The 12,618-nt window shown below is 41.3% G+C and overlaps 1 protein-coding gene across 2 annotated transcripts in view; it reads left to right on the forward strand.

The window, feature by feature from the left end:
- LOC129696486 (uncharacterized protein C8orf34-like) overlaps nucleotides 1-11,550 on the forward strand; it is a 123,848-nt gene extending 112,298 nt beyond the window's left edge. The window contains exon 8 of one of the 2 annotated variants that reach the window (XM_055634433.1): nucleotides 8,733-11,550. In XM_055634433.1, coding sequence (XP_055490408.1) covers nucleotides 8,733-8,832 — 100 coding nt within the window. In that variant the 3' untranslated portion in view covers nucleotides 8,833-11,550. The remainder of the gene's footprint in view (nucleotides 1-8,732) is intronic. The other variant, XM_055634431.1, reaches the window with a different exon arrangement.
- The last annotated feature ends 1,068 nt before the right edge of the window (nucleotides 11,551-12,618 follow it).

The following is a 12,618-nucleotide window of genomic DNA, read 5'->3' on the forward strand; positions in this document are numbered from 1 at the left end:
TGGCCTCACCAACATTTTAGAGTAATGGAGCCATACAGCATGGTAACAGCCCTGTCGGCCCAACTCGTCCATGTTAACCCAAATGTCCTGTTTAAACCATGCCCATTTGCTTGAGTTTGACCTGCATCCCTCTAAACCTTTTCTATCCATGTAACCTGTCCAAATGGCTTTTAAATACTGTTACAGTACCTGCCTCAACTAACTTTTCTGGCAACTCGTTCCATATACCCACCACCCTTGAGTGAAAAAGCTGCCCCTCAGGTTCGTATCTTGCCCCTCTCACCTTAATTGTACCCTGGGTAAAAGACTTTTGCATTCACCTTCTCTATTCCCTCATTAATTTATACACTTGTATAAGATCAACCCACAGCTTCCTGAGCTCCAAGGAATAAAATCCTAGCCTGCCCCACCTTTCCCTATAGCTCAGCCCCTCAAATCCTAGCAACTACCTCGTAATACTTTTTGCACTTTCGAGCTTAATGACATCCTTCCTGTCTGAGTGACCAAGATTGAACACAGTACACCAAGTGTGGCCTTAGCAACGTCTTGTACAACTGTAACATAATGTTCTAATTTCTACTCTCAATACAGCAACTGATGAAGGACAGCATGCCAAAAACCTTCTTCAACCCACTGAATAGAAACATGCTCATGCACATGTATTCCCAAACATTCACTGTGAAGCTCGTGCACTAGTTCGACTAGCCAAAATGCAGCACCTCAGACTGGTCTGAATTAGTCCATTAGCTATTTCTCAGAGCATTTGCTCTGCTGATCACGATACTGTTGTAATTTTTAATAACCATTTTCACTGTCTATAAATTCACCTGTTTTAGTGTTATTAAAGCAAAAAAGATAATTTAAACACTGGGAAATATGGAAACAGTTAAATATATTTAGGTTTGCTTAATTAACTCACAAAAACTTAAACAATTCTGAAACTTTCACTAGTCAGTACTTCATTTTTGAAGTGAATGGAACTGTTGAACTTGTGCCAGATATTTTGGCAGGCAGATTGCCTGGTGTAACTACTGGGAAACCAATGGAATTTGATGTCATATTGCAGAATTCCAGGAGGAATCTAATGTTTGAGGAAAATAGCTGGTTAGCACATCTCAGGAACTTAGGGAATAGTGTATGCATGCACATTTCAACAGGAAAACGGAGCTTCCTAAAACTGAGCTTCCTTTGTGTTGAAGATAGACACACAATGCTGGGACAGGCTGCATCAGCAGGGCAGGCAGCATCTCTGGAGAGAAGGAATGGGTGACGTTTTTGGTTGAGACCTTTCTTCAGACTGTGAGTCAGTGAGAGGAAGGCATAGAGATATGGAAGGGTAAGGTGTGAAAACACAGAACAAACCAGACGATGATAACGAATGGTGAATGGTTCATTGTTAGCTAAGGGAAAGGTCACAAGGAGGCATACAATCAGTAAAATGTAATCAGGAGGACAGTGAAGCTAGTCAGGGAACTAAAATGGGGAGGGACGGAGAGAGAGGGAAAGCAAAGGTTACGAAGTTAGAGAAATCAATGTTCATACCGCTGGGTTGTAAGCTGCCCAAGTGAAATATGAGGTGCTGTTCCTCCAATTTGTATTGGGCTTCAGTCTGACTGTGGAGGAGGCCCAGGGCAAAACGTCAATATGGGAATGGGAGGGGGTGTTAAAGTGTTCAGCAACCGGGACATCACGTAGGCCTAGGTGGACTGAGCGGAGGTGTTCAGCGAAATGATCGCCAATGTCTCAGAGGCCACACCTGGAACAACGGATACAGTAGATGAGGTAGATTACGCACTGGAGTAATTTATCGCAGAAAAGCAAAATGTATGGTATTATTTATTAATATCCAACGATTTTACTTCCCATTTTTCCAAAATTCACAGTCTCAGAAGGGAGACTTGTATATCAGCAATGAGTGTGTTGTGTGCTTTTGAAGGTAGTATTTTAAATAATTTTGATCTGTATTACTACAGGATGAGGTATCTGTCCAGAACATAGCATGGAAATATCTTGCACAATTCCATTCTTACTTCTATGATTTTGGTCTATTTGATTGCCAGTCCAATGTGAATAACCCTATTGAATGTTGCCAGTACATTTTCATCATCTCCCCTTATTTGAACTATAGTTCAGAAATTTAAATTGCTCCTGAATTTGCTCTCTCTTATGTCAGGACTTCAGAATTGTCATCTCTTCAGAGTGCCTCCATAGACAGCATTGAACATTTGAAAGTGACTATTATTAGATCTTAGGTAGACAAAAATGCTGGAGAAACTCAGCGGGTGAGGCAGCATCTATGGAGTGAAGGAAATAGACGATGTTTCGGGTCGAAACCCTTCTTCAGACCCGTAAAGTTTCCTATTTCAGGTTTCGACCTGAAAAGTTGCCTATTTCCTTCGCTCCATAGATGCTGCCTCACCCGCTGAGTTCCTCCAGCATTTTTGTCTACCTTCGATTTTCCAGCATCTGCAGTTCCTTCTTAAACATAATCTTCCTTTATTTGGGAAGATTTAGTTCAAAGTTGTCACTGCCCATTCACAGTTATTTGGTTCAGATGCACATGGCTGATCTTATTCACCACCCACATGCAGGAATCAGATAGCAAATCTTGACAACATTTTAACCTCTAGCAGCACGTGAACCTCGTAACCTGGTGTCAAGTCAACAATCTTTCTCTCAATGTCAGCAAGACAAATGAGATAGTCGATATACCTTGTCACTGCCAAAGTAGAGATGGTTGAAAGCTTCAAGTTCCTCGGAGTAAATATCACCAGCAACTTGTACTGGATTAGCCATAATGAAGCAATAGCTAAGAAAGCACACCAATGCCTCTTCTGCTTTAGAAGGCTTAGGAAGTTTGGCATGTCTGCAACAACTCTCGCCAACTTCTACAGATGCACCATAGAAAGCATTTTATCAGGATGCATCACAGCTTGGTTTGGGAACAGCTTCATCCAAGACAGCAAGAAATTGCAAAAAATTGTGGATGGAGTCCAGCCCAACACACAAACCAACCTCCCTTCCATTGACTCCATCAACACTTCACGCTGGCTTGGCAAGGCCACCAGCATAATCGGGAATGGGTCTCACTCTGGCCACTCCCTCCAACTAGAGAATGGTCCTAAGCTGCCATCTACCTCATTGGAGACTCTCGGACTATCTTTAATTAGATCTTACTGGACTTTGTCTTGCATTGGACATTATTCCTTTTAACCTGTATCTATACACTGTGGATGGCTTGAATGTAATCATGTTTAGTCTTTCCCCTGATTAGATAGCAGGCAACAAAAAAAGCTTTTCACTGTACATGTGACAATAGCCTAAACTAAACTACAGGAAGTAAACATGGAGGCAAACCCGACCAAAAGTGTGTTGCTTTTTAAATAATGTTTAAGCTCTGACATACAGACTGCTTTAAAATCCAACAAAATTGATACACAACCAATCAAAAATGTTTTGGTTTAAAATGTTTTAAATGTTAATGAAGTCAGAAATTGTTAAAGACTTTAAAGTGAAGTAACATAAAAAAAGTAACACCCTTTTCACTCAGGTCGTCGAGATTCTCCATTGAAATGAATGGAGACACAGATCTGACTAGACATAGATTTGGAGAGGCAGTTTGCAACATGCCATGTAGAAAGGAGATTGAAAACCTTGTAACTTGGTGCCAGGACTCCAAGCTCTCCCTCAATGTCAGCAAGACAAACCAAGATTGATTAAATTGAGGAAGTGAAGCTGTACATACACACCAGTAGACATTGACGGTGCTGAAGATGGTCGAAATCTTCAAGTTCCTTGGAATAAAATATCACCAGCAATTTGTCCTGGACCAGCTACATTGAAGCTGTGGCCAACCTCTACAGATGTGCTGCAGAAAGCATTTTATTGGGATGCATCACAGCCTGGTTTGGAAACAGCTCCATCCAAGACCGGAAGACCGGGTATTGGATGAAGGCCAGATCATCACGCAAACTATTCTCCCTTCCATGGGTTCCATCTACTCTTTATGCTGCCTTGATAATGCCGCCAGCATAATCAAGTCTCACCCTAGTCACTCCCTCTTCTCCCCTCTCCCATCAGGCAAGAGATACAGAGGTTTGAAAACACACACTTCCACAATCAGGGACAATTTCTTCCTGACTTCCCATCTACCTCATTGGGGACCTTTAATCGGACGTTATCTTACACTAATTGTTGTATATTTTATGTATGCACTGTGAATGGCTTGATTGTAATCATGTATGGTCTTTTTGTGGAATGGATAGCACGCAGACGAAAACCTTTCACTCTACCTTGGTACATGTGACAATAATAAACTAAACTAAACTAGACTAGGATGGAGTCCTGCAATGGGAAAGAGTGATGGGTTGGGCGATGTCTGTCAATAAGGCTGAGGCTGGCAGGATCTCTAAGTCTGGGACTGACTTCAGTCTGAATGGATCTGAAATTCCCTTCAAAACTGACAATCACAGCCAGGAAGATCAGTCCAAGGAAGGTCAATGTTGCTAAAGACAGATGTCGCATTTTAAATGCAGGAGGGATTTCCCAGTTGCCTAATGTCCTAAAATTTGAGGTCATTTTCATATTATAAATAACATCCCCATCCTGTTATTACTGGCCATGAAAAAAATCATTTGTTCCGCAAATTTCAAAACATTTGCGACATTGTATCCCACACTTCCTCTGATGCACCCAAGCAAATCTGTTGCAAAATAATTTTCCTTGCTCATATTCTGTATAATATTTTTTCAACTTATCTCTATCAGTGATCCTTGGTTGAATGGTTTATTCTTCCTGCTTCATACAGTAGCAAGCTGATTTGAATTTTGATTTAATATGCTGTTTAGTTTTTGCAATTCATGCTCTGTTGAATACTGATGCCAGAGGCTGATAATTGGTGCTGGAGATGCAGGTCACTTGCAAACAGCCAGCCAGATTCCCAGCATTTCATTATTCAGTCAGTTGAAAACATTTAGTCTCATTGGTTTAAAATTTCTAACTTTATTTTCAAAGGGCAAAAATGAAAAATTAAACCATATTTTAGGTCATAAGGTCATAAGGGATAGAGTAGATACTTGGCCCATCAAGTCTACTCCGCCATTAAAATCATGGCTGATCTATCTCTCCTTCCTAATCCCAGCCTCCTGCCTTCTCCCCATAATCTCTGACATCTGTACTAATCGATTTTGTTTTACTGTTTTATTTTGTTTTAATGGAGCTCTCTGCTTGTGCATATAGACCGAGTTTAATGACAATCATTTGTAAGTGAAGATAGTTCACACAAAATGATTAAACTTTGTTGGAGCTTATTCCAGAGCTCAAGGTATACAGGGATTGCAAAGTGTTTATTTGCACTAATTTGTGGGATTGGCAGCATTAACCATCTCGTGTTGGATGCCAGGAGCTGCACACATGGCAACCTCTTAGTGTAAATGTGTCTCAGACACGTAGGAGTGCACTGCAATTTCCTGAAGGGATTTTCACATTGAACCATCCATGGATTTAAGTGAAAATGGATTGAAGTTGAGAATTAATTGGTGTATCTGGAATCCGGTTGTAAAGTGCTGGACATCTGCTGTAAAACACATGTTTAGCGTTATGAATACAATTCTTTCTCTCAAAGAAAAACACATGTTGGTAACACTTTCTGGTTTGGGTGGGAGGAGAACCAAGCAGTTGTGGAGGGAGGGGTCTCTGTGGACAGTGGGAAGGGGTGGAGATGGGAAGATGTGATTAGTGATGCGGTCATGTTGGAGGTGGTGGAAATGACGGAGGATGATGTGTTGGATACAGAGGCTGGTGGGATGAAAGGTGAGGACCTGGGGAACTCTGTCCTTGTTGCATCTGGGTGGAGGGAAGTGAGAACGGAACTATGGGACATAGAGGGGACATGTTGGCAGACCCATCTATGATAGAAAGTGGGAAACCACATTCACTAAAGAATGAGAACATCTCTGATGTCCTTGTATGGAAAACCTCATGTTGGGAGCAGATGCTGCAGAGATAGAGGAATTGAGAGCAGGGGTTAAGATCTTTGCAAGAGTCAGGGTGGGAAGAAGTGTACTCCACATAACTGCAGGAGTTGGTAGGTTTGTAGTGGATGTCGGTCGATAGTCTATCCTGTGATGGAGATGGTGAGATCAAGTAAGGAGAGAGAGGAGTTAGAGATAGTCCAGGTGAATTTGAGGACAGGGTGGAAGTTACTGGTGAAGTTAATAGTCTGTGAGCTCTGCACAGATACAGGAGGTAGCCCCAATCCAATTGTTGAAGCAGTCGAGAAAGAGTTGGGGGATAGGACCAGTGTATGTCTGAAACAAGGACTGTTCGATGTAACTAACAAAAAGGCAGGCATTGCTGGCTGGGGTCCATGCAAGTGCCCATGACTGCACCTTTAACTTGGAGAAAAGTAAGAGGAGTCAAAAGAGATATTGTTGAAGATGAGGAAAGGTTCTGCTTGGCAGGGGAGAGTGTTAGTAGAGGGAAATTGATTGGCTCTTTGTTCAAGGAAGAACAGAGGTCGTTAAGACCCTCTTAGTGAGGGTTGGAGGTGTAGAGGGACGTCCATGGTAAAGAGAAAGGCCAAATGTAGGGGAGACTATACAGTTAATGGCAGGATCATTAGTGATGTACATTGGGGTTAGAGTCCAAGTCTATAGCTCCCTGAAAGGAGTAATACAAGTAGAGAGAGTGGTAAAGAGGTAGTTGAGACAGGCACAATTGTAATGTTTAAGAAGCAATCAGACAGATACATGGATAGGACAGGTTTAGAGGGATATGGGTTTAGAGGGATATGGACCAAACACTAATTAACAACCAATACTCTATTGATGTACAGCTGAGCCGAGCTTGAAGATGGCTGTGATTTTGGACATGAACCATCCACTATTTTGTCCATGATTATCATATTGCCTATATTTTGTGTTTGTGATTACTATAAAACTATCGCCATTCCTTGTCATTAAAAAAGTAAGCAAATGATTTCCATGAATGCACAGTTTAACTAGAATTGAAGAAGTATGTTCAGCTGTTGACAACATAACTATTTGCAAAAAGGATTGCAGGAAAGTAAATTGATGTTATACTTTGTTCAATTATTGCAACAAAACCTAGTAGAGAAATCCACATTTTATTGGACCTTTTTATAATGGATTTTGGTTATAGCGGACTGAATCTGTTGTAGACTGAGTTCATTGTTCCATTCCATTCACTTCAACTCCCCCTCCCATTCTGAATCTGACCTTTCTGCCCTTGGCCTCCTCCATGGCCAGAGTGAGTCCCACCGCAAATTGTATAGTTTACACCCCAACGGTATGAACATTGACTTCTCCAATTTCAGGTAGGCCTTCTTTTCTCCCTCCTTCCCCTCCCCTTCCCAGCTCCCCCACAGCCTGGTGTCTCCGCCTCTTCCTTTCTTCTTCCCACCCCCACCCCTTACATCAGTCTGAAGAAGGGTCTCGACCCGAAATGTTATCCATTCCTTCGCTCCATAGACGCTGCCTCACCCGCTGAGTTGCTCCAGCTTTTTGTCTACCTTTCATGGTTCCATGGAATGACTACTAGGTGGATGGAGGGATTGGGGTTTTTAACCATTTTTGCTTAGTTTAGATTCGTAATACAGTGTGGAAACACTGAGTCCATGCCGACCAACGATCATCCTTACACTTGTTCTATCAGATACACTACGTACAATTTGCAGTGTGTAGGATAGAACTACTGCAGTGGTTCTGTCTTTTCACCCACATTGCAAATACAAACACATTGTGACAGGGGGGTTTCCCCCGGGAGTCCCTCCCCTACCCCCCACCACAAAGACATGCAGGCCTGCAGCACAACTGTCCTCTTGAACCCCACGAACAGTCAGCAGAGCCGCCATACCACAATGCCAGAGACCCAGGCCCAATCCCGACCCCAGGCCCCCCGACACTCCAGCTCCACACCATACACTGGGGACAACTCGCAGTGTGTAGGATAGAACCGGAGCACCCGGAGGAAATTCATGCGGCCACACGGTGCACCTGAGACCAGGATCAAACCCGGACCCCTGGCGCCACGAGGCAGCTGCTCCACCAGCGACCCGCACATCCCGCACAACCCACACAACCCACAGAAACCAACCAAAGCACAAACCCGCACATCTCCGCAATGGGGTGAAAATACGAGCACCTGGAGGAAACTCATACTGCCACAGGTCGAACTCTGGTCTCTGTTGATGTAAGGTAGCAACTCTACCGTGGCACCACTATACCATACTAACGCATTTTGTATTTGGTGACCTTTTCTGTTTATTGTGTACTGTATGTTTATTGGTTGTTTGTCCAATAGTACTTTACATATTAACCCCCTTAGTGGGTTATAACAGACAATCGGTAATAATGGAAACCAACTCCCCCGTGTGGTCCATCATAATGAAGGTTTACTTTATATCGTTCAGATGTATGTGAATCATTATTACATGAAAATCTTCTCTGAATTCAGATTACTATAAAATAATGATCAAACTGCCCATGTGTGAAATTTCGTTTCTTACAATATTTTACATGGATTTCTAAACTTCATTGAGAATACATTGGATTGGTATATAATTTGTCACGGATCAAAATAATTGTATTCACTTTTTCAAGGTATCTTGTTTTAGGGTACAGTGGTTTCTCCAAATATTTAGTCCTTCTATGTTTCTGAAGCACTGCAGTACTCAGCACAACATTAGTAAATAGTTGTACTGTTTTGTCTAGATTCCAGGGAGATAGTCTAATGGAAGAATCTGATGATGGAACACAGATGTCGCATTCCCCTGAACAAGCAGTCCCTGACCCCTGTGCAGCTTGTAAGTAAGAACATTTCAATATGTTAAAAGTAATATAAGGAACGGTGCAGGGTAGAGGCCTTGCCCAATAAATAACAAAAACTGAAACTGACTACAATGCTAACTCAGCACCATGAGTGGGAAATTTCAATGGACTACGTTGAAAAGTCAAAACCAAATGTTGAAGCGGCTTATTGAAGTCCATATTGATCATGTGGGAATCATGGGTGTATAGAGTTGGATTCCACAGATCCTGAGATTTGAGATGGCGGGCAATGAATATATCACCAAAATAACTCAACATCGGCAGATCCATTACTTCTTCAAAGTTTACATCTGCTGCGATAACTGCCTGTACATATTTAAATCAATGAGATAGGCCCTCCAAAAGTTGCAGTAGGTTGTGGAATTTGTCCAAGTGGGAGCAAAGCCACTCGGATTTGTGCATTTTCGGAAGTAAAAGACTGATTTTCCTTGCAAAATGATGGCGATTCTCATTGTCTTTCAACATTGCAGTAGATTGTCAGATTATATTGTGCCTTAAGACTATAGAGTGGGATGTAAACCCATGGCCTTCTGACTTAGAGGTAAAAAGGCCTAACTAAGTCCCACTGACACAACAGGATTTGAAACTAATTAAATAACATAACCGCTGGAAGTATTCTAATGAGTTCTCTGTTTCATGCTCCAACATGCTGAAACATTCATTATGGCCGTATAATTGCTATCCCTAGTGCCCAAGGAGAAACATGCCTATACAATTGCTAGAAAAACACTGTTGATCTTGAAGCAGTCACACCGAACTGAAAATCCAACTGGATTATTTACAATATAAATCAGTGACTTATGATAATACCTAGCGCCAGAAATACCAGTTCTCAAGTAATTGCAGCAAGGAAGTAGACCTAATTAAAAAGTGGAAGAATGAATATAGAAAGTGCAAATATAATCCTTTCACCATGCATCCCTTCTTAAAAACTAAATTCAAGAATATCAGACAAAATAATGAGTTGTTTTCTGTGAGACCATGCAACATTTTGCCAATGTATACTTGGATCACAAAAGGGATTATTTTATTATCCATATACTTTACTTTGCTCCTTCAGTATCTATATAGCCTTACTCTAAAAATAGAAACCAGAAATGTGCACTATACTCAAAATATCATCCAACTATATGGTTATCATAACTTCCAGAATTTTGAATTAGGAATAAGCTGACTTTCTTGATCTGTACCATTATTTTTAAGGAGTTGTGTATTTGAGCCATTATTTCCAATGAGAAGTTGCCTCATTATTCTCCCCATATTGAAATTAATTTGCAATTTACATGCTCATTCTACACATAGATTTTCATCTTGCGATTACAATTTGTAATTTGTAGTTAATTTCATTACAATTGACTGTCTTGGTTTGCTGTCATGTCAATTTCTAAATGATGATTTTTTAATTTCGGAATTACTGTTTCTTCCGTATGTATCCTGTTAGTGAACAGTACAGTTTATTGAGGTGTCTCACCCCTGGCAAATATTATACAATGTTGTGCTGAATGCAATCACTCCCCATAAAAAGATCAATCATCAACTGAAGGGAAGAATATTTGAACATATTTCCACTATTCCAATGCTATTCAGTTCATAACGTTCTGGTCGAGGCTGCTTTTCATAAGATCATAAGTGATAGGAGTAAAATTAGGCCATTTGGCTCATAAGGATAACTCCGCCATTCAATCATTGCTGATCTATCTCACCTTCCTAACCCCATTCTCCTGCCTTCTCCCCATAACCTCATACACCTGTACTAATCAAGAATATCTATCTCTGCCTTAAAAATATCCACTGACTTTGCCTGCACAGCCTGTGCAAAGAACTCCACAGATTCACCATCATCTGACTAAAAAGATTTCCTCCTCATCTGCTTTCGAAAAGAATGTCCTTTAATTCTGAGGCTATGACCTCTAGTCCTAGATTCTCCCACTGGTGGAAACATCCTCTCCACATCCACTCTATCCAAGCCGTTCACTATTCTATATGTTTCAATAAGGTCCCCCCTCATTCTTCTAAACTCCAGCGAATATAGGCCCAGTGCCGTCAAACGTTCATCATATGTTAACCTACTCATACCTAGGATCATTTTTGTAAACCTCTTTTGGACCCTCTCCAAAGTCAGCACATCCTTTCTCAGTTATGGTGCCCAGAATTGCTCAAAATATTCTAAATGCAGCCTGACCAGCGCTTTATAGAGCCTTGACATTTTTCCCTTATGAACCCTTTTACCCTTAAATATCCTGACTGATCAACTTCCCTGCATGTCTTATGGTATACTGTATATCCATCCAGAAACAGGCCATGTTTTACACGGAAGGCTTGCCTAATGCACCTAACCAACAAAGTTCCAAGACAATGAAATGTGAGCCCAGGAACGCACGTTCCCAGTTCTTTGCACACCTATCTCCAGCATGCATACCAAAAGGTAAATGCATGAATCCCTAGGATGATATTAAAATAGTCAACAACTGACAAATTTCCCCTCCATATTTTTTCTAAACCCTGTGCACCTGGAAAGATTACAATTTTCTTAAGCAAAGGGATAGGCAACATTTTCTTTCTTTTCTCATAATTGTCTGTATTCTGCTCACTTCTTACCCCATAGCTCATACCAGAAACATACCACCCAATGTATGGAAAAAAGTTGCCCCTCAGGTTTCCTTGAATCTTTCTCCTCTTACCTAAACCTTTGCCCTCTCGTTCATGACCTCCCTTCACTGGGAAAAAGACTGTGTACATTCACCCTACATATGCAACACTTGGCTTTAAACACCAAGACAAGATCACCCTCAGTCTCACACTCTTTAAGGAGTAATGCCCTAGCCCAACCTCTTCAAATAACTTCGCCACTCGAGTCCTGGCAACATCCTCGTGAATCTTCTTTGCACTCCTTCAGTTTAATGACGTATGTCCCACAGGATGGTGACCACAACTGAAGGCAATACTCCAAGTATGGCCTCACCAGCGTTTTGTTCAACTGCATCATAAATATGTTCCATCGATCCCACCACTTGCAGCTTTGACAGTGGGAGATCCAACGCTTGTCACAGTGTTTCTGTGAGTTTAATGGACTGCCTTTGCTGTTCACAACCACAGCAAATTGCAAGGAGCTGGGCCCCCAACAGAAAACTGTGCTGGGGCCACACTAGAACAAACAGTGTGACCCCAGGACAGGTGGACAGTGACGTTCCATATAATATTAAAGGAATAATGCAGCTGTACCATGCAGCTGTTATCCACGTACTCAACAACATTCATTTATTACTTTATTATTCTGAAGGACTACATTTTTGTGAAATTGAAATATAACTTGAAAGGTCCAGGGCACTTTGATACTTTAATTTTAACTATTTCTTGAAGAACATGTGAAACTGTGGCACTAGATTTAAAGAGCATTACAAAATAAAAATATTAGAAATCTGAATAGTAAACACCAAATTGCTGGGCATGTTCAGTGGGTTAGGCTGTTGTCTAACTTGCTGAATATTTCCTGGTTTTTTTGTATATGATGATGATGATTGTAATGTCTTCTGCAGGACCCTGTTGTGACTAGCACCATGAATACATGTCCGACATCTTGTAAGAAAAGCTTATTTTCAACAACTAACAGAAAATCCTAGAAGGTCACTTGACCTCAGTCACGAGGCACTGGCTAATTCGCCAGCTTGTACTCCTGGCCTCAAGAGGTGCTGGCATTTACATTACAATGATGATATTTTATTGTCACTTGTCCCTAGCTGGGTACCGTGAATATCTTTGTTTTTGCATA

The sequence above is a fragment of the Leucoraja erinacea genome, chromosome 4 (genome assembly GCF_028641065.1).
Source record: "Leucoraja erinacea ecotype New England chromosome 4, Leri_hhj_1, whole genome shotgun sequence".
Classification (NCBI taxonomy): Eukaryota; Metazoa; Chordata; class Chondrichthyes; order Rajiformes; family Rajidae; genus Leucoraja; species Leucoraja erinaceus.